The sequence below is a fragment of the Sus scrofa genome, chromosome 1 (genome assembly GCF_054392235.1).
Source record: "Sus scrofa isolate SSC_HxYL_T2T_F1_AM1 chromosome 1, Sscrofa_HxYL_maternal_Yorkshire_Landrace_v2.0, whole genome shotgun sequence".
NCBI lineage: Eukaryota > Metazoa > Chordata > Mammalia > Artiodactyla > Suidae > Sus > Sus scrofa.
This window is the reverse complement of record NC_139383.1, coordinates 217,899,849-217,922,668: the sequence shown is the minus strand read 5'-3', so window position 1 is coordinate 217,922,668 and position 22,820 is coordinate 217,899,849. Positions and strand designations below refer to the sequence as shown.

General features: G+C 38.3%; 2 protein-coding genes across 36 annotated transcripts in view; one reads left to right on the top strand and one right to left on the bottom strand.

Annotated features, from left to right (window-relative positions):
* The window catches only part of CCDC171 (coiled-coil domain containing 171), a 351,755-nt gene that overhangs the window by 10,944 nt on the left and 317,991 nt on the right, over positions 1-22,820 (top strand). For 19 of the 35 annotated variants that reach the window (XR_014821448.1, XR_014821447.1, XM_084985088.1 and 16 more), the window contains 3 exons: positions 998-1,155; positions 11,769-11,904; positions 19,272-19,446. Coding sequence is in view for 12 of the 35 variants with exons in the window: in XM_084985088.1 (XP_084841214.1) it covers positions 1,112-1,155; positions 11,769-11,904; positions 19,272-19,446 (355 nt within the window). In the remaining 23 variants the exon portion in view is untranslated. Of the gene's footprint in view, positions 1-997; positions 1,156-11,768; positions 11,905-19,271; positions 19,447-22,820 lie in introns of those variants that run through there. The other 16 variants (XM_084985147.1, XM_084985160.1, XM_084985258.1 and 13 more) reach the window with 2 other exon arrangements.
* TTC39B (tetratricopeptide repeat domain 39B) overlaps positions 1-22,820 on the bottom strand; it is a 562,176-nt gene that overhangs the window by 358,259 nt on the left and 181,097 nt on the right. The gene's annotated exons all lie outside the window — the stretch shown is intronic.

Here is a 22,820-nt window from a genome sequence, read left to right as displayed (position 1 = left end):
TACCTTGGCCTCTTTGTAACATTGCATACAAGTATCTCATTTAGGAGTTCTCTTGTGGCACAGCAGTTTGAGGATCTGGCATTGTCACTGTGGTGGCTTGGGTTTATGATGTGGTGCAAATTTGATCCCTGGCCTGGGAACTTCCACATGCTGTGGGGATGGCTAAAAGAAAAAAATCTCATGAAAAAGGCTTTGGGGATCCAGAAACATCCCTGGAATTCATTTTCTTTCCAACTGAATTCTTCGCCTTAGGAATAGGCACTGCTTACCTCTCTTTCAGTTTAAGAACAGTTTCTCACTTTTTAATTTTTATTTGAGAAATTAAAATAATGGGATTAGTTTAATTCTTTTTTTTTTTGTCTTTTTTGTCTTTTTGCCTTTTCTAGGGTCGCTCCCTTGGCATATGGAGGTTCCCAGGCAAGGAGTCTAATCAGAGCTATAGCCGCCGGCCTAGCCAGAGCCACAGCAACGTGGGATCTGAGCCGCGTCTGCAACCTACACCACAGCTCATGGCAACGCCAGATCCTTAACCCACTGGACAAGGCCAGGGATCGAACCTGCAACCTCATGGTTCCTAGTTGGATTCATTAACCACTGAGCCACGACGGGAACTCCAGTTTAATTCTTACAAGAAGAAATATCTTTAGTATTTTATTATATCTGTTTCTAATTTTTTAAAAGAAATAAAACATTGTACTTCTAAAAAATACAAGTATTAGAATGTCCTTGTGGTGCACTGGGTTAAAGATCTGGTGTGGTCACTGCAGCAGCTCAGACACTTTGTTATCACTTCTTTTGCTGTGGTGAGGGTTTGATCCTTGGCTCAGGAACTTCTGTATACCAGGGGTGTGGCCACACACACACACACACACACACATACATATTTACATGTTTTTCAGAGAATAAAAAGATAGAAATAAGCTGAATTAGAAGAGAAAAATCACTCACAGTCTCAAGACTCAAATAACTAATGTTATATTGTTTACTATTTTAACAGACTTTAGCCCGTGTAACCTATAAGCCAAGGACGTCTTGGACAGTTTTAATCATCAATAACAAAGTATATCATTAAGTAACAGTGGATTATTTTGAAAGAGTTGGAAGACTTGTCATGAGTTTAAACACTTCAAGCAATACCCCTGGTGATATCCAAAGGTAAGCCTCTAGTCTCTTCCTCTAGTTAAGGAATGCTTTTGGTTGCTGGGAGCCGGGGCTGCTTGTAAGAATTCTCGTGGGATGGTAAGGGAAGTAGAAATTTCATGGAACTGGAGGAGCAGGAATGGTGCCTCATAGGAACCAGAACTGGATCTGGAGACTTTGTCTCTTTGTACTCTTTTGTTAACTCAGTGTACAGAAGTCAGTGTCTGTACTTTCTCTGGTCCCTAGAGACTTGCTTACTCTTTTCCACTTTTCTAAATCCTTTCTTTTGCTTATTCACATTTCTGTGTGGTCATTTCTTGGCTTGTCATAACTCTGTGGCTGTTTCCTCTTATTATCCTCATTGCCCCAACTCTGATTCATAACTGTTGGTTTTAGATCTTATTGCTAACTGCTTCTTTACTTGGAATTTACCTTCCTTTTTTCTTTTTTTTTTTTTTTTAGGGCTGAACCCAAGACATATGGAAGTTTCCAGGCTAAGGGTTGAATTGGAGCTACAGTAGCTGGCGTAAGCCACAGCTATAGCAACACCAGATCTGAGCCTTACCTGCAATCTATGCTGCAGCTTGCAGCAACCCCACTGAGTGAGGTCAGGGATTGGACCTGCATCCTCACGGAGACAATGTTTGGTCCTTAACCATTGAGCCACAACTGGAACTCCAGATTTTATATTCTAAGTATTGTTGTTGCTCATCTTTTTTATACCATTCATATCTGCCTTTGGGTAAGGTGCCTGCCTGTGGTTTATCCACATCTGATGTGACTAATAAAAAACTTTGAGTCCAGGAATTCCCATCGTGGCTCAGTGGAAACCAATCTAACTGGTATCCATGTGGATGCAAGTTTGATCCCTGGCCTTGTTCAAGTGGGTTAAGGATCCTGCGTTGCTGTGAGCTGTGGTGTACGTCACAGATGTGGCTTGGATCTGGTGTTGCTGTGGCTGTGGCTGTGGCCAGTGGCTACAACTCTGATTCGACCCCTAGCCTGGCTTCATATGCTGTGGGCGTGGCCCTAAAAAGAGAAAAGATAAAAAAACAAAACAATTAGGGTTGTTTTTTGTTTTTTTTGTTTTGTTTTGTTTTTTTTTTTTTTGGCCATACACATGGTGTGTGGCTGTTCCCAGGCCAGGGATTGAACCCGAGCCACAGTAGCGACTCAGGCTGCTGCAGTGACAACACCAGATCGGTAACAAGAGAACTTGTGCCAAAAGAGAACTCTGGGTTGTATCTTATTTGTTTTTAAGTTTTCTTTTTTTGGTATCTCTTTTAAATATATTGTACAGAAGCAATGGGGGTATGTGTATGTGGAGATAGTCCTTGCTCTCATTTAGCTTGAGAAGAATTGATCTTGAGCACCTGTTCAGCAAGGACATATGAGTGGGACAAGCACCATTACTAACATGTACTTCACCTTGTAAATAGGATTTGCTGTATAAACATTTTCCACCTGTCTTTTGGAATGACCTTAAATCCTTTCTGGAGCAAGATAGAGAATAAATTAATAGAACATAAACATTTTCTTTGCTAACATTTTTTTTCTGAAAAAAGGATTTTTTCTTTTATCAAATGTTGCAAGGGTTAAGAGTGAGGTCTTATCAGCTGGTTTCCCATTACTATGGTCAGAAGATGGTTCAAAAACTGCTAAATAGTAGTTCCCTTGTGGTGCAGCAGGTTGGGGATCTGGCTTTGTTGCTGCTGTTGTTTGGCTTGCTGCTGTAGTGTGGGTTTGGTCCCTGGCCCAGGAACTTCAGCATGCCATGGGCACAGCCAAAAAACAAAAACAAAAACAAAAAAACAAAACTGCTAAGTAGAATATCTTTAAGCTTCCTTCTTGTTCTGATATCTTATTTTATACGTGTGTGTGTGTGTATATATGCATAGATATGTATGCTTTAATGCAGATAATGCATGTGTTTTTAGAAAAATTAAAAAAAATACATATGAATAAAACAATGAAACTGCTTATAATCCTACCATCTAAGAGTTAACTATTGGGAGTTACCGTATGGTGCAGTGGGTTAAAGATCTGGCATTGTTACTGCAGCAGCCTCGGTTGCTGCTATGGCACGGGTCAGATCCCTGGCTCAAGAACTTCCATATGCCCTAGGTGTGGCCAAAGAAAGCAAACAAAAAAAAAAGTTAACTACCAACAGTATTTTGATACTTGCTTGCCCAGACCTTTTCTTTTGAACATATAAATGTGTTGTATAAATGTATATTTAATAAATTGGAATAATATTTCACATTATTTAGTATCTTGCTTTTTCACTTTGGCCCAGATGATATTCATGTAATTTATTTGGCCACAGTGTGCAGCAGCTTGATGTGAAGATTTCAGTTCCCAGACCAGGGATTGAACCCAGGCCACAGTGGTGGAATTGCTGAATCCTAACCACTAGACCACTGGAGAACTCTTAACATCTGTCATAATTTTTAATGGCTAAATTACTCTTCAGAATTCTAGAATCTGGATAAATGAAGTTACTTAAACTCTGCTCTTTACCACTAATCTACTTTCTGTTTCTATAACTTTGCCTTTCTTGAACAATTCATATAAATGGAGTCCTGTAACATGTGGTCATTTGTGTCTTACTTTTTTCACTAGGCATGTTCTTCAGATTTGTCCCATTGTAGCATGTGCTAATACTTTTTTTTTTTTTTTTTTTTATTTTGGCCAAGCTCACGGTATGTGGAAATTACTGGGCCAGGGATAAAAGCACAATCACAGCAGTAACCCAAGCTCCTGCAGTGGAAATGCTGGGTCCCTAACCCACTGTACCACAACAGATCTCCAGTACTTTGTTTCTTTTTATTGCTGAATATCATTCCATTTTATGGATTTTACTACATCTTGGTTATCCATTCTCCAGTTGATGGATATTTGGGTTGTTTCCACATTTTGGCTATAATGAATAATGCTGCTATGAACATTTGTGTACAAGTCTTTCTGTGGACATACAATTTCATTTTTCTTGGGTAGATTCTTAGGAGCGCCATTACTTTATCAAAGTAAATATATGTTAAAAATTTCAAGAAACCACCAGATTATATTCTAAAGTGGCTCTACCATTTTACATTTCCACCAGCAATGTATAAAAGTTTTAAGTTTCTCCACATACTCACCAACACTTGTTCTTTTCTAACTTTTTGACTATATCCATTCTAGTGTGTGTAAAGTGGTTTGCCATTGCGGTTTTTTTTTAAAGGGCTGCACCTGTGGCATATGGAGGTCCCAGGCTAGGGGTCAAATTGGAGCTGTAACTGCCAGCCTATGCCACAGCCACAGCAACGCCAGATCTGAGACACGTCTGGGATCTACATCATAGCTCAGGGCAACACTGGATCCTTAACCGACTGAGTGAGGCCAGGGATCAAAACCTACGTCCTTGTGGATGCTAGTCAGATTCATTTCTGCTTCACCTGCCTGTGCTTTTTTGGACTTTTGTATATCTCCATTGGTGAAAAGCCTATTCAGATCTTTTGCCCAGTTCTAAATTAGATTATTTGTCATTTTGTTATTGACCTTTAAGAATTTTTTATGTATTCTGGATACAAGTCTTTCATCAGATATATAATTTGCAAATGTTTTCTCCCCTTTGTTGGCTTGACTTCATTTTCTTAATGTCTTTCGAAGTTCAAAAGTTATTAATTTTTATGGAGTTCAATTCTTTTTCTTTATGAATTGTGCTTTTGGTTTCATATCTAAGAAATCTTTACTTCACTTAACATCGTGAAGGTTTTTCTCCTCTTTTATTTTAGAAATTTTATAATTTTAGTTCTTACATTTAGGTCTGTGCTCCATATTAAGTTATTTCTTAATGTCTGTTGTGAGGCAAGACTATAAATTTACCTTTTTGTCTGTGGATATCAGTTGTTTTAGTACCTTTTGTTGATGAGATTATCTTTTCCCCAATGAGTTGCCTTGACACTTTCATTGAAAATTAATTGACTGCATTGGAGTTCCCGTCGTGGCGCAGTGGTTAACGAATCCGACTAGGAACCATGAGGTTGTGGGTTTGATCCCTGCCCTTGCTCAGTGGGTTAACGATCCAGCGTTGCTGTGAGCTGTGGTGTAGGTTGCAGACGCGGCTCGGATCCCGCGTTGCTGTGGCTCTGGCTAGGCCGGTGGCTACAGCTCCGATTCGACCCCTAGCCTGGGAACCTCCATATGCCACGGGAGCGGCCCAAGAAATAGCAACAATAATAACAACAACAACAAAAAAGACAAAAGACCAAAAAAAAAAAAAAAAAAAAAAAGAAAGAAAATTAATTGACTGCGTTGAGTGGCGCAGCGGAAATGAATCTGACTAGGAACCTTGAGGTTGCGGGTTCGATCCCTGGCCTCGCTCAGAGGGTTAAGGATCTGGTGTTGCCATGAGCTGTGGCGTAGGTCACAGATGCGGTGCGGATCTGGTGCTGTGGCTGTAACATAGGCTGGCAGCTGTAGCTCCGATTCGACCCCTAGCCTGAGAACCTCCATATGCCACGAGTGTGGCCCTTAAAAAAAACCAATAACAAAAAATTGATTAATTGACTGTGTATATACATATATATGCATTTATTTCTCTAGTCTCAATTCTGGTACATGTCTGCTCTTAGCTCTACACTGTTTTGATTTCTGTAGGTTTTTGTTAAGTTTTGAATTTAGGAGGTGCAAGTCCTCCTGTTTGTTCTTCTTAAAGATTATTTTGTTTTTTCTGATTCCTTTGCTTTTCCATATAAATTTTAGGGTCAGTTTCTCAATTTCTGCAAACAAAAAGTCTGCTGGGATTTTGGTGGTTAATACGTTCAATCTGTAGATCATTTTGGGAAAATGGCTGCCTTAAAATACTAGTCTTCAAATAAATGTGAATGTGAAATGTCTTTTCATTTATTTAGGTCCTCAATTTATTTCAACAATAATTTGTACTTTTCATTGTAGAAGTCTTGCACATCTTTTGTTAAATTTAAATATTTAAATAAAATTTAATAAAATATTTAAATAAAATATTTAAAATAAATATTCAAATAAAATTTAATAAAATATTTAAAATTAAGTATTTAAATATCTAAATCTGCTTTATACATTGTGATATTATTATAAGTGGAATTATTTTTTAAATTTAATTTTTGGATTATTTATGGCTAGTGTTTAGAAATGTGATAGGATTTTTGTATGTTGATCTTATATTCTATGACCATGCTGAAATTGTTTTTTAGTTCTGGTCTTTTTGCTTCTTAATGGATTTCTTAGAATAATCTTTAAGGATCTTGTCCTTTGTAATTAAGAACAATTTTACCTCTTCCCTTCCAGTATTTCTTTTCTTTCTTGTATTTGAGACTGATTATACTGCCTAGAAGCTTCAGTACAGTTTTGAGTAGAAGTATTGATAGCAGACATCTTTGTCTTGTTCCTAGCCTTAGGGGAAGCTTTCAGTGTTTGACCATTAAGTACGATGCTACTTGTTGGAGGTTTTTCATAAAGGCCCTTTGTCATATTGATGAAAGTTCTTTGTATTTCTAGTTTGTGAGTTTTTTTTTATCATGAATGGGTGTTGTATTTTGTCAAATGATTTTTCTCTATCTATAGAGATGGTCGTGTAGTTTTTGTCCTTTGTTTCAGTAAAACGGTATATTACATCAATTGATTTTCAGACATTAAACCAGTTTTTTGGGGGAGGATAAATCCCAATTAGTGATACTATATAATCCTTATAAGATGTTCCTGGATTTGGTTTGCTAATGTTTTGTTTAGGATTTTTTTATACCTCCACTCATGAAAGATACTAGTTTATAATCTTCCTTTCTTGTGGGTCTGTCCCATTTTGGTTTTAGGGAATGCTGGACTCATTAGCTAACATTAGGTAATATTATTTGGGGAAATGTTTCCTCCCCCGCTAATGCGAGCCTTGGTATTATTTCTTCTTCATAGTTTGATAGAATTTACTAGAGAAACAATCTGGACTTGGACTTGCTCTATGGTTAGATTTTTAAAATTATTAATTCAGGGAGTTCCCATCATGGCTCAGCATATGAACCCGTCTCGTATTCATGAGGATGCGGGTTTGACCCTTGGCCTTGCTCAGTGTGTTAAGGATCCAGCATTGCCATGAGCTGTGGTGTAGGCTGGCAGCTGCAGCTCTAATTTGACCCTTAGCCTGAGAACTTCCATATGGCACAGGTGTGGCCCTAAAAACACACAAAAAAATTAATTCAGTACTATTTATTAATGGGTCTATTCAAATTTTCTATTTCTTTTTGAGTTACTTTTGGTAATATCTATCTTTTCAGGAATTTATCTGTTCGATTTAAATTGTCTAACCTGTTGGCATAAATTTGTTCATGATGTTCATTATAATCCTTTTAGGTTAGTGGTGCCATTACCTCTTTCATTTTTTATTTTTATAATTTGAGTTTCTTCTCTTTTTTTGTCTCTCTAACCAAAGCTTTATCAAGTTTATTGATCTTTTTTTAAAGAACCAAATTTTGTTTTCATTGATTCTCTATTGTTTTTAGTCTTTTTTTTTTTTTTTTTTTACTTTTTAGGGCTGCACTTGAGGCATATCGAGGTTCCCAGGCTAGGGGTCTAATCAGAGCTACAGCTGCTGGCCTATACCACAGCCACAGCAATGCCAAATCTGAGCAGTGTCTGCGACATACACCACAGCTCATGGCATCGCCAGATCCTTAACCCACTTAGTGAGGCCAGGAATCGAATTTGAGTCCTCATGGACCTTAGTCTGGCTCGTTAACTGCTGAGCCATGAGGGGAACTCCTTTTTTTTTTTAATTAATTTATTTATTTTTGTCTTTCTGTCTTTTCTACGGCCACACCTGTGGCATTTGGAGGTTCCCAGGCTAGGGTCTAATCAGAGCTGTAGCCACCGGCCTACACCAGAGCCACAGTAGCACGGGATCTGAGCTGCATCTGCGACCCACACCACAGCCCATGGCAATGCCGGATCCTCAACCCACCAAGTGAGGCCAGGGATCAAACCCGCAACCTCATGGTTCCTAGTTGGATTCATTAACCACTGAGTCATGACCGGAACTCCAGAACTACTTTAGTCTTACTTTTAAAAAATTAAAATTACATATGCACATTATTTAAAGACTAATTATTCTACAAGGCTTACTTACTGCTCTTAGGAAAAAAATAGCAGAATTTATTACCTTGACACAAATAACTTTCATCATCCCTAGAAAATCAGTCGTTTTCAACTGAGATGGGTTTTTATTTTTATGTATATTTATTTATTTTTTTCTTTTGGCTGTACCTGCAGCATATGCAAATTCCCAGACCAGGGATCGTACTTGAGTCATAGCAGTGTCAATGCTGAATCCTTAACTGCTAGGCCACCAGGAAACTCTTGAGAGGGGTGTTTTTTAAAACCCGTATTTCTTTAGGAAATTTTTTTATATTACTATTTGATTTTTCAGCCATTATGTACTGACTTTCCACTACAGAAGATTCATAATTTAGTTTTAATTCATGCTTGCCTCCTTTTTCTAGTCTTTCTACATTTAGTGATGTATAATCTTGGTTAGATTAGTTATTCAATGTTTACATTATTATGTAATTATGAAAACCTCCCAGTTGAGCCATGTAGTAGTATTTCTCTCTCTTATACATTTTGTTTTTCTTGGATTTAATTGTTATTTCATTTATTGTTTACTTGGCTTAATTTCCATGAACTTATGAATTCAACTTTATACTCTGATCACGATTTATAAATCTCTCATTATGTTCACATAGTTGATATGTTCAGTTGGTTTGTTTTCATCTTCTTAAAGAAATCACTCCTGGAGATGCTGGCCAGTTCATTTGGGACAAATTGCCTTTTACATGATTTGCTTACATAGTTGTCACTGGGTGCTTCCTTTCATCACTATCTTAGACAGTCCTTTGTTATGTTCTTGTCTAGAATATCCTACTTCTGAAATCCATGTCTTTCTCTCTCAGTGCGGGTCCTTATTTTGGTGAAACAAATCTAATAGCCCCTTGAGAAAGTTCATTGTAAGTAAATGTTTTGATGTCTTGTAGATCTGAAATAACCTTTCTCATCCTCTTTTTTTTTTTTTCCAAACCATATGGAAGTTCCTAGCCTAGGGGTCCAATTGGAGCTGCAGGCCCATCAACGCAGGATCTGAGCTGTGTCTGCGACCTACAGTATGGCTCATGGCATTGCTGTATCTTTAACCCCCTGATCGAAGCCAGGGATCAAACCCACATCCTCATGGATACTGGTCGGGTTTGTAACCTCCTGAGCCACAGCAGGAACTCCCATCTCTGTCATACTCTTCTTTGAATGATAACTTGTTGGGCATAAAATTCTAAGTTGGAAATTATTTTCTCTTGGAACTTTTTCAGACATCAGGGAAGTTTTTCTTTTACACTTATTTAGTTTTTCATTTCTTAGTTTGTGTTTTTGATTTCCAAGAGCTCTTTTTTTGTTCTATGAGTATTTCTTTTTTAATAATGTCCAGTTTTTGTTTTATGGATTTTTTTTATTCTCCCCCATTTTTCTGAGGATATTAATTTTTTTCTTTCTCTTTTTTTAAAATTATCTTTTCCCTGCATAATCTTTGACTACTCCACCTCCCTCCCCCAAACTTCCCCACCCCTTGTGATCTCTTGTCTTTCTTATTAGATGCTTCTTAACTTCTGGTGATTCTTGGCTCTCTGTTTATATTTAAAATTAGAGGCCTAAAACGATGATTGGATGCTCATTGTGTGAGGCATTTTCTGTAGAGTGGTCTGGTTAAGCTCTTTTGCCAAAGAACCCTCAGCATCTTTAGGTCTTTTTCAACTTGCTGATTAGACTCTCTAGGGAAGATCTTCTAGTCTCTGCTTTAGCTGCCGTTGTTGTAACAGGCAAGAAGTGTTAGAAACCAGGGATATCATTTATTATATAATTTTTGGGCAGCCATATCCAAGGCATGCAGAAGTTTCTGGGCCAGGGATTGCATCCACACCGCAGCTATAACTAGAGCCATAGCAGTGGCAATGCCTGGTTCATTCCCACTGAGTTACCAGGAAACTCCTATTATATAACCTTTTACTGGAATCTCTTGTTTTTGGTATAGAACCTTTACCCCATTTGTGCTTTATGTGTATAGTAGAGAGACCTTCTCTTTATCTTCTCCAGGTAATAAACTCTTAGTGTTTTGCCAGAGTAGGGAAGAGATTATTACACAGTTGTGTGGTATATAGGGTAGGATCTGAGGATCTCATTAGTTTGTTTGTTTGTTTTTTGGCAGAATTTCAGCCAATTCCTGTTTTCTTCTCTGATTTTACCCCCCCCCGCCCCCCTTTTTTTGGGCTATGTTCATGGCATGTGAAAGATCCCAAGCCAGGGATCAATCCTGCACCACACAGCCACCTGGACTGCTACAATGACAATCCAAGGCCCTTAACTTGCTGCACCACAGGGGAACTCCTACCTCCATTTTAAAAGGTGTTGCCAGTGAACTGAGCTTTTGGGGGTTCTGGTGTAAATCTTTCCCTACTGTTAGCTTTGAATTCAGCTCTCTTACATAAATCAGTTACCACTTATCCACTTGCATTCCACCTTCCAATATTTTGTTGCTATTGTTTTATCTCCTGGGCTTATTCTCCTTGTGGGTTCATATCTAAATTCTCTTTAATGTTATTTTAATTAAAATTTTAATTTTGGGGAAAGGGTTTAAAGCACCCTTTAAAGCACCAGTCTGTATTCTCTTATACTTTTTCTTTTTGTAATATATATTTGCAATAAGTATAATTATTGAAAAAGGCAGAAAGGAGAGAACACAGTCATCTCCAAAACTTTCCAGCTTATGGTAAGATCAGATAACCTTTAAGCACCAATCTTGAACAACATGATGGTTTCCCAGTGGACAGTCATTTGTTTCTAGTCATATACTGCTTTACATTTCTTTCTTTCTTTTTTTTTTTTTTTTGTCTTTTTGCTATTTCTTGGGCCGCTCCCGTGGCATATGGAGGTTCCCAGGCTAGGGGTCAAATCGGAACTGTAGCCACCAGCCTACGCTAGAGCCACAGCAACGCGGGATCCGAGCCGCGTCTGCAACCTACACCACAGCTCACAGCAACGCTGGATCGTTAACCCACTGAGCAAGGGCAGGGACTGAACCCGCAACCTCATGATTCCTAGTTGGATTCGTTAACCACTGTGCCATGACGGGAACTCCTACATTTCTTTCTTTTGTCTTTTTGCTATTTCTTGGGCCGCTCCCATGGCATATGGAGATTCCCAGGCTAGGGGTCCAATCGGAGCTGTAGCCACTGGCCTAAGCCAGAGCCACAGCAACTCGGGATCCGAACTGCATCTGCAACCTACACCACAGCTCATGGCAACGCTGGATCGTTAACCCACTGAGCAAGGGCAGGGACCGAACCCACGACCTCATGGTTCCTAGTCGGATTCGTTAACCACTGAGCCATGACGGGAACTCCTGCTTTACATTTCTATCTAGCTTTTGCAAACAGTGTTTTACTGGCATATACGTTTTTTTAGGGCAAGGACCATAATATGTTCCCTGTGCTTTTTTGAAAAGTAAGTTATCAGAAATACCAGAAATGCTGGAAATTTACTTAATAAGAATTATGTTTTATTTTGATCTCATTTTATAGGTTGAAGAATGCCTCATCTGATATAAAACAAATGGTTAAAAGTGAAGCCGACTTGGATATTACTGCTGAGCTCAGAAAGAAACTCCATCGGGCTAAGAAAGAAAAATTAGAAATAACAACTAAGCACAATGCAGAGGTAGAATTTATTTTCTTCTGAAATAATGTTAAAAGTAGTTTGATTATTTATTTATTTTTCTTTTTACGGCTACACCTGCGGCATGTGGAAGTTCCTGGGCTAGAGGTAGAATTAGAGCCGCAGTTGCAGTTTATGCTACAGCTTGTGGCAATGCTGGATCATTAAGCCACAGAGCCAGGCCAGAGATTGAACTTTCATCCTCCCAGAGACAATGTTGGGTCCTTAACCTGCTGAACCACAACAGGAACTTTAGTTTGATTATTTTAGATTCATTCCATATTAGAAATTCCTTGTTTTAACATTTATCACTGTAACATTCTTGTGCTTAAGTAGGGAATTATAATAAAACCGATAGTTTTTTAAATACAGTGTAATTCTATAGGAGTGTTAATGTAGAAATTTAATGAACTGTTATGTTTATTGGTGTGTTGTCTTAGTTTTATTTTAATTAATGTGTTGTACTTGATCAAAAGTTAATTGATGAATATGTTCGGTGACTAAGGGATTCATAAATTAGACATCTGGAAATCTTAATGTATGTTTCTTATGGTCTTAGTCATAGAACAGTCTCTTAAACAATTAGATTTGAGTATGGAATTTTTTTTTTTTTTTGTCTTTTTGCCTTTTCTTGGGCTGCTCCTGCGGCATATGGAGGTTCCCAGGCTAGGGGTCGAATCGCAGCTATAGCCACTGGCCTACACCAGAGCCACAGCAGCGTAGGATCCGAGCCGCGTCTGCAACCTACACCATAGCTCATGGCAACGCCGGATCGTTAACCCACTGAGCAAGGGCAGGGATCGAACCTGCAACCTCATGGTTCCCAGTCAGATTCGTTAACCACTGCGCCACCACGGGAACTCTGGAATTTTTTTTTTTTGACTACTCCCACAGCATATAAAAGTTCTGGGGCCAGGGATTGAACCTGCACCACAGCTGTGGCCCAAGCCCGGATCCTTGACACACTGTGCCATCAGTGGAGCTCCTGGAATTTTTAATCATAGTTTAAGTCATGAATTATCTTAGTTTCTTTTTATATTGTATCACTGTATCTTTTATTTTGTGTGTTATATGTAAAAATATATATATATGCTTCATACGTATATGCATATATTCCAAGGACAGTAGTTATTTTTTATTCTAAGATAATTCATGAATTATACGTTTGTCTCTTCTTTCTTTTTTCTTTTTTTTTGTCTTTTTGCCTTTTTGTCATTTCAGGGCCCCACCCATGGCATATGGAATTTCCCAGGCTAGGGGCCTAATCTGAGCTGTAGCTGCCGGGCTACACCAGAGCCACAGCAACGCCAGATCTGAGCCATACCTGCAGCCTACACCACATCTCACAGCAACGCCAAATCCTTAACCCACTGAGCAAGGCCAGGGATTGAACCCGAAACCTCATGGTTCCTAGTCGGATGTGTTAACCACTGAGCCATGACAGGAACTCCTGTGTCTTCTTTCTGATTTTTTTTTTTTTTCTGTTTTCTTCTTTTTCTCTACTTAAATCTTACTCATTCTTAAATCTCAGCTTAGGCAGATCTGGCTTCATTCTGGGCCCTTCCATTTACAAGATATGTAACCTTGGACGAGTTATTTATCCTGTACATCATTGGTTTCTCATTGTGAAATGCTGGTCCCAAAGGGTTGTTGATGTAATTAAGTGAAATAGAGTTTGTGAAGTGCCTGTGCCCTGTAATAGTAATTGTAATTTATTGACAGTTAAGCATAAACCGTATATTTTCCTTCCCTTTTTGCTAAATTCTGATGCTGTTCTGTCAGGAAACCATTTAAAGCCTTGATAGGTGAAAGTGATTTCTCCTTTCTTTGTTTCCCACAATGCATTGCTGTTACAGATATCTTAGAGCTAAAACATTTATTTCATCTTTACCTGCTCTTTTTTAGTCCTTAAACTTCCTCAGAGCTGGAAGCAGTGCTCATGCCTTGTCTCTGTACCTCTTGGGTTGGATCATAGTAGGCGCCCAGTGGCTGTGTGTTCAGATTCTCTAAGGAACAGTGGTTTATGCTTAAAATAACAAGTGATGAATATATGACTGTTTTATTTCTATTTTTAGTGTCAATGAGGTAATTTTAAAGTGATAATTGGAGTAGTAATTGCTTCTATTTTTGTTGTACAATTACATACTGAATATACAGTAATATTTGTTAAATGGTGCTAATAGTTCATAATCTCCAAAAGTTATTTTTAAAACCAAATGTACGTTTTACTTGAGAATATTAGTGTCATGATAATCATTCATCCATTATATACAGGTGTTTGTGGTGGTATTGAACTGATGCTCGTGTACGCAGGAGTTAAGGAGATGAGCAGGCTTCTAAAGCAGTGCTATGCAAAAGATATATAATGCAAATATCATGTGTAGTTTTAAATTCTCTAGTAGCAATATTTTGAAAAGAAAAAATACATATGTGAAGTTAATTTTAGTATTTTATTTAACACAATGTAGCCAAGATTATCATTATATCAATATGAAAAATTATTAGCGAGATACTTTATTGTATATATTTTATACTTTTTTGGTACCAAGTTTTTTGAAATCCAGTGTGTATTATTTTTTTCTTTTTAGGGCCATACCTGTGGCACATGGAAGTTCCGAGGCTAGGGGTCAGATTAGAGCTATAGCTGGCTATACCACCACAGCCACAGACAACAAAGGATCCAAGCCACATCTGTGACCTACACTGCAGCTTGTGGCAATGGTGGATCCGTAACCCACTGAGCGAGGCCAGGGATCAAACCCACGTCCTCATGGATCTAGTCAGGTTCTTATCCTGCAGAGCCACAATGGGAACTCCAAATCCAGTGTACATTTGTAGCACCTCTTAATTCAGACTAGTCACATTTCAAGGGCTCAAAAGACACATGTGGCTAATGGCTACCATACTGGAGAAGCAGTTCTTTGTTTTTTTTTAATGGCCACACTGGTGGCATATGGAAATTTCCAGGCCAGGGATTGAACCTGCATCCTCACAGACACTATGGCAGGTTCTTAGCATACTGAGCCACAAGGAGAACTCTGACACAGCAACATGGGATCTTGAGCCCCGAGTTTGCAACCTACACCACAGCTCATGGCAATGCCGGATTCTTAACCCACTGAGCGAGGCCAGGGATTGAACCTGCTTCCTCATGGATCCTAGTCAGGCTCGTTAACCGCTGAGCCCTGAAGGGAACTCCAAGCTAGCTTATTAAATTCGGATCGAGCCTATATATATTCCGTAGGTTCCTGCTAACACAAGATTAGCAAGATCTTTCTATTCTTTTGCTATAGAAGCTATTTTCTCCCTGTGCAGACTGCATTTCTCCTTTTATAGTTTACTGAGTTCTGGGCCTACTTATGGTGACAAAGGTTGAGATGGGTCTTTCAAATCTTCTTGCAAGGCAGCTATTTCAGGCATGGTCATTACTAAGTCTTTAAGCAAGGGAAGGCTGCTTACCTCAGACAGGGAAGAGTGGCTGCTTTTGTTGGTAAGGGATGCTTAGGGGAGACTTGGGAGTTTACAATTTTCAGGATTGTCGAATTCCAAAAGCCCTCATCCACTTTCCTTCCTTTCTGCTTAATGCCCAGCTGATAAATACCATTTTAACATTAGAAACTTGGTGAGGCTCTTCATTCATCTAGTATTATAATTCTGCATTTCCCATAATCAGATTTTCTGTCTGGTCCTTAACCTTTTCTTTCATGGGTCTGTGAGAAATAAGAGGTTCTTTTAAAGTCAACATAGAATCTGGTTTTCTTACAATTTTGTGTTGAGATTCTAGAGCCTTGAGATTACCTTTTTGTTTCATAAATTCTCTGGCATAGTTAGATTTAGCCTTCCCACCCATGGGTCTTGTAGTAAACAATACTGCCATATTGGCAAGTGCAGTTGCTACTTCACTTCCCAAAGGCTTGTCCTCCTCTGGCACATTATTTTAAACAACTTCACGTGATAGGTTAAATAATTGTGATCCCACTGGAGGTCATGGATAACTCCAAAAGTATCTATTTTTACCTGCAAAAAGTCTTCACTGAATTTAGGCTCATATAGGTTTACTAACGAATATCAGAAACCCTTTCTAATACTACTTGGTGTCTAGATGGAATTGATTAAATAGGTACCAGAGAAGCTACCCTAGAGGGTAGCAACCTTAGGAAGTTGCTTCCAGTCCTAAGGCTGATAAAACCCAGAGTCATTTAGAAAGAGCTAGGACCATAGAAGGAGGGCCTATCCAGAAGGATTTGCAGCCACAGAGAAGAAGAGATGCTGCTTAGGGTAGAGCAAGAGAGGGATAAACACCCTGGCTTCTCTCTCCTGCCCTCATATTTACCGCAAGTGCCTCTTATGGACTCACACTCCTGAGGAACCATTGGTCAAGGAAACCTGGCAAATGAAGTTCCTACAATACAGAGCAGAGCTAGAGAAAAATGGGGGGTGGGAGTGGTCTGAGGGCAAACAGGTAAATGACTGGCACAACTGAGACTGCCCAAATGTTAATAACTTTATTATTTTGAGGGGAGAGAGTAGGTAGAGAAGTATGAGTGATTTATGGAGTTATCTTGAATATGTAATTAAAGTTTCATGTTTTTTCTATTAACTTATTAAAGGATAATTGTAAATTCTTATTTAATGAGTATAAGTGTTTTGAAGACATTTACTTTTTAAAACTTTTTTTTTTTTTTTGTCTTTTTGGTATTTCTTGGGCCGCTCCTGCGGCATATGGAGGTTCCCAGGCTAGGGGTCCAATCGGAGCTGCAGCCACCGGCCTACGCCAGAGCCACAGCAACGCTGGATCCGAGCCGCGTCTGCAACCTACACCACAGCTCACAGCAACGCTGGATCATTAACCCACTGAGCAAGGGCAGGGACCGAACCTGCAACCTCATGGTTCCTAGTTGGATTCGTTAACCACTGCGCCACGACGGGAACTCCTACTTTTAAAAAATTTTTAAAGATGGAAATTACTTTTATATGTGAAAAAGAGTGTAACTCTTGCTGCACTGTGTATATAAACTCCTACTTATGGTAATTTCTCTCTTTCTTTTGTTTTGTTTTTTTTTTTTGCTTTTTAGGTCTGCAAGTGTGGCACATCGAAGTTCCCAGGCTAGGGGTCAAATCACACCTACACCTGCCGGCCTATGCCACAGCCACAGCAACGCAGGATCCGAGCCAGGTCTGCAACCTACACCATAGCTCACAGCAATGTTCATTCCTTAACTCACTGAGTGAGGCCAGGGATTGAACCCCATCCTTATGGACACTAATCTGGTTCATTTCCATTGAGCCGCAATGGGAATTCCCTTATGGTAATTTCTTTCTTTCTTTCTTTCTTTCTTTCTTTCTTTCTTTCTTTCTTTCTTTCTTTCTTTCTTTCTTTTTTTCTTTCTTTCTTTCTTTCTTTCTTTCTTTTTTTCTTTCTTTCTTTCTTTCTTCCTTTCTTTCTTTCTTTCTTTCTTTCTTTCTTTCTTTCTTTCTTTCTTTCTTTCTTTCTTTCTTTCTTTCTTTTTCTTTTTCTTGCTTGCTTGGGTTTCTTTTGGCTTTTTATGGCCAAAAAACCCAAACAAACAAACAAACAAAAAACAACGAAAAAAACCAGGCTAGGGGTTGAATCAGAGCTGCAGCTGCCAGCCTACACCACAGCCACAGCAACACCAAATCCTTATGGTAATTTCTGATGCTGCCCTTTAGAAATCCTTTTTGTCTTATCCTTATTTGGTAATTGGACCATCTATTTCTAGCCTGGTACAGTAGCTAGATGCTTTCCAACAAGATGCCTTCCTAGCATTCTCTCTCATCCACCATCTCTTTCTCTCCCTCTAGCAATAAGTAATTTTGCTTTTCTTTTTTAATTTTTTTTATTACTCAAATGAATTTATCACATCTGTAGTTGTATAATAATCATCACAATCCAGTTTCACATGATTTCCATCCCACAACCCAAGCACACACCCCCACCCCCCAAACTGTCTCTTCTAGAGACCATAAGTTTTTCAATGTCCGTGAGTCAGCATCTGTTCTGCAAAGAAGTTCTGTCTGTCCTTTTTTCAGATTCCACATGTCAGTGAAAGCATTTGATGTTGGTGTCTCATTGTATGGCAGACTTCACTTAGCATGATAATTTCTAGGTCCATCCATGTTGCTAAAAATGCTAGTATTTTGTTCCTTTTAGTGGCTGAGTAATATTCCATTGTGTATATGTACCACATCTTCTTGATCCACTCCTCTGTCAAAGTAATTTTGCTTTTCTTTGAACTATCATAACATTTTTACCTCTTTTATAAAGCTAATCCCATGTCTTTCTGTAGCATTTCTTTACTTGGTATTGCAACTTTATGATGTTTGTTTTTATATTTTTTGCTGCACTTGACACATAGCAAGTATATAATATTTAATAAATTATTGATTAGATTATAGGATTTTAGAGTGGGAAGGACTTTATAAATCTTCTGGTTCTATCTCTCTGACCTTTCTTCTATTGCATTACTTCATGGAAGGATATTAGATATATCAGATCTAGTTATTAAATATCTAGTTTTCTAAATAGAATTAAATTAATAGATACTCATTAAAATTCCTAAAAAATTGGCAATTTTATTACTTTATGCCCTATCAGTAATGTCATAATTTAGAGAAATAATATAGACAGTACTTACTAAACTATACTTTGATACCATTTGCTTCTTGATTTCAATTAGGGTATAGGAGGAGAGGAGAGAGTGAATTTTTAAGTGGTTACGAAGTGTCATGCATTTTTTTCACTTCTTAGATATGTCTATTTCTTTTTTTTTTCTTTTTTTTTCTTTTTTGTCTTTTTGTTGTTGTTGTTGCTATTTCTTGGGCCACTCCCGCGGCATATGGAGGTTCCCAGGCTAGGGGTTGAATCGGAGCTGTAGCCACTGGCCTACGCCAGAGCCACAGCAACGCGGGATCCGAGCCGCGTCTGCAACCTACACCACAGCTCACGGCAACGCCGGATCGTTAACCCACTGAGCAAGGGCAGGGACCGAACCCGCAACCTCATGGTTCCTAGTCGGATTTGTTAACTACTGCACCACGACGGGAACTCCATATATGTCTATTTCTGATTAAAACTTGTGGTTTCTCTTTATTTTTAGTAAGGAGTTCATATGAAAATTTTTTGTTTTAATTTTTTTCTCTAGTGAATTCTCTAAAGTAAGAAAATTAATGAGTGTTATTTGGTAAGTGAGGCTAGTGCTTCTTTTCTAGTCTTTTAGAAAAGTATAAATATATATATTCTTATATTACAAATATTATAGAAACAAATTCGTCTAAGAAATTAAAATGTTTGGCTGCATGATCTCATAATCTTGGAGACATATTTTAATATTCCAGAAATCTGTTTTTAGCTGGCAAGCTATGAGAGCCACATTGCGAAGCTACGATCTGAGGTTGAAAAAGGAGAGGCATTGAGACAAAGTCTGGAGTATGACCTAGCTGTTGCTAGAAAGGAAGCTGGACTTGGAAGACGGGCTGCTGAAGAAAGATTAGCTGAGGCACATAGGATCCAAGAGAAACTCTGTGGTAAAACTATTTCTCTTTCTTCCCATGTTTAGGGTTGAAACCTCATTGTATGTCATTGCTCCCTGTTATGTATACATTCCATATAGGAGAAGAGGTAGAATTTTGATTTCTTTGACTGGCCTTTGATGGACAGGCTTTGTTGGGTGTATATGTCTTTTGGCAATTATGTGAATGGGGTTCAAAGTTTTGTTAATCACTTTTTAGAGCACTTGGTCCATGAATAATCAGCAGAATCACATAAAGATTTAAAAAAAATTGTAGGTTTCCTATCACATATAATCTGAGTCAGAATCTCTAGTTTGAAAGAGTCTGTATGTTTAGGAAGCACTGTAGGTGATTTGCTGATTAGCTAAGTATAGGAACCACAGGGTTAGAGCAGGGTGCCTAGGAAAGAAAAAGGTAGTAGATTTAATCCTCAGAAGCTTGTTATATAACATATGAACATTTGAAAAAATTGTAAAATCTTTTAAAAATCTATTTAAGTATAATAGAAATAAATGTGCCTACATGTCAAAACAGGTTCATTATTGCTAATTAGTAAATGCAAACCAAAATTACAGTGAGGTGCAGTGGGTTAAGGATCCATCATTGCCACTGCTATGGCTTGGGTCACTACTGTAGCGCAGGCTCCATTCCTGGCTCAAGAACTTCCACATGCTGAAGGTATGGCAAAAAAAGAAAAAACAAAACAAACAAAAAACTACAATGAGGTACCACCTTACACCTGTCAGAATGGCCATCATCAAAAAGTCTTCAGATAACAAATGCTAGAGAGGGTGTGGAGAAAAGGGAACTCTTCTACCTTGTTGGTGAGAATGTAAATTGGTGCAGCCAATCAGAGAACAGTGTGGAGGTTCCTCAAAAAACTAGAAACAGAGTTGCTGTATAACAATTCTATTTGTGGGCTTATATCCAGATGAAACTATAATTCGAAAAGATACATGCACCCCAGTGTTCATTGCAGCACTATTTATAATAACTAAGACGTGGAAGCAGCCTAACTGTCCGTCAAAATAGGAATGGAGTAAGATGTGACATATACATATATATGTGTGTGTGTGTATATATATGTGTGTGTGTATATATATATGTGTGTGTGTGTGTATATATGTGTGTGTGTGTATGTGTGTATATATATATATATATATATATATAAAACTCAGCCATAAAAAATAATGAAATAATGCCATTTGCAGCAACATGGATGGACCTAGAGATTATCATACTAAGTGACCTAAGTCAGACAGAGAAGGACAAATATCGCATAATATTACTTGTATGTGGAATTTAAAATGTGACACAAATGAACATATCTACAAAATAGAAACAGACTCACCTATATAGAGAACAAACCTGTGGTTGCCAAGGGGGTTGGGAGCAGGGATGGATTGGGAGTTTGGAATTAGCAGATGCAAAATATTATATATAGGATGAATAAACAATAAGGTCCTACTGCCTGACACAGGGAACTATATTCAATATCTTGTGATTAAACCATAATGGAAAAAAATATAAAAAATAATATATATTTGTATAACTGAATCATTTTGCTGTACAGCAGAAATTAACACAACATTGTAAAGCAACTATACTTCAATAGGAGTTCTTGCTGTGGCTCAGTAGAAGCGAACCCAACTACTATCCATGAGGATGTTGGTTTGATCCCTGGCACTGCTCAGTGAGTTAAAGATCCGGTGTTGCTGCAAGCTGCCATGTAGATTGCAGATGAGGCTTGGATCATGCGTTGCTGTGGCTGTGGTGTAGGCCAGTAGCTATAGCTCTGATTTGACCCCTAGCCTGGGAACTTCCATATGCTGCACATGTGGCCCTAAAAAAAAAACCAAACCAAACCAAACCAAACCAAAACAAAAACTGTATTTCAATAAAATTTAAGAAAAATAAATATGCCTTGAAGAGTGTGTAACTCATAACCAGCATGTAGGACATACAATGGAAAATTATCGTAAGTCCTCCACATGGATAACTGCTATTCTGATTTTTAATAGCAAGAATTAATTTTGCCTCTTTTTTGTACTTTATATGAAGGCAATCATATACTGTGTACTTTTTTTTTTTTTTTTTTTTAAGGGCCACACCTGCAGCATATGGAAATTCCTAGGCTATGGGTTGAATCAGAGCTGCAGCTGCAGGCCTATGCCACAGCCACAGCAATGCTGGATCTGAGCCATATCTGCAATGCTGGATCTGAGCCATGTCTGCAACCTACACCACAGCTTGTGGCAACACCTGATCCTTAACCCACCGAATGAGGCCATGGATCAAACTCTCATCCTCATGGTTACCTCCTGGGTTCCTAACCTGCTGAGCCACAATGGGAACTCCAGTGTGTACTGTCTTATATTTGGCTTCTTTCCTTCAGCATTGTGTTTGTGAGTTCATCCCTGCTGTCCTGTGAACTTTGCACTGATGTTTAATACGATATTGTGTGAACATACCACACTTATACTCATCCATTTCTATTGATAGTGGTAGTGGATAGTGTCAGTTTTTGGTTATTAAGAATAAGGTTGCTGTGAACATTCCTTTTTTTTTTTTTTTCTTTTTACAGCTGCACCTGGGGCATATGGAAATTCCCAGGCGAGGGGTCTAATCGGAGCTTCATCTGCAACCTACACTGTGGCTGTGGCAATGCCAGATCCTTAACTCCCTGAGTGAGGTCAGGGATTAAACCTCAACCCTCGCAGAGACCACATTGGGTCCTTATCCCGCTGAGCCACAACAGAAACTCCCATTGCTGTGAACATTCTTGTACTCAGCAGGTTTTAATTAAGAGAATACTGAACATGAATTCAGAAGATTTAGATTTAGGTCCTGATTCTGCAAATTAGTTACTGATTTTTGAACTTAGGTTATTTTAAAGATGAAATGAGAGAATGATAGTGCTTTGTTGACTGCATGGGGCTAAATGCATGTTAAGTTATAATTACTATATAGGTTATGATCCCTAGTCTTGGCCTGGCCATTGGTCAAAAATACTTTTGATTACCTCTAGTTTTTGATAACTATACCACTACCTGGAATTTAGGAATATAAGACTTAAAAGGCACAAGATATACAGGTTAATGACTTTCATTTAATTATGAGTAAATTGAAGGGAAATGGGAAGTTGCTTGCCCAAAGACAAATGATTTCAAATAGACACTTTATAGAACACCATAGAAGAATGGCCATTAGTCACATGAAAAATGCTTACCTTCACTTGTCATCAGGAAATGCAAATTAAAACCAACAGTGACTGATACTTCATACCCATCACAAGGCTCTAATTGAAAAGACAGTCAATACCGAATGTTAATGAGGATATAGAGCTACTGGAAGTCTTTTTTTTTTTTTAATTTTTTATCTGTATTTTA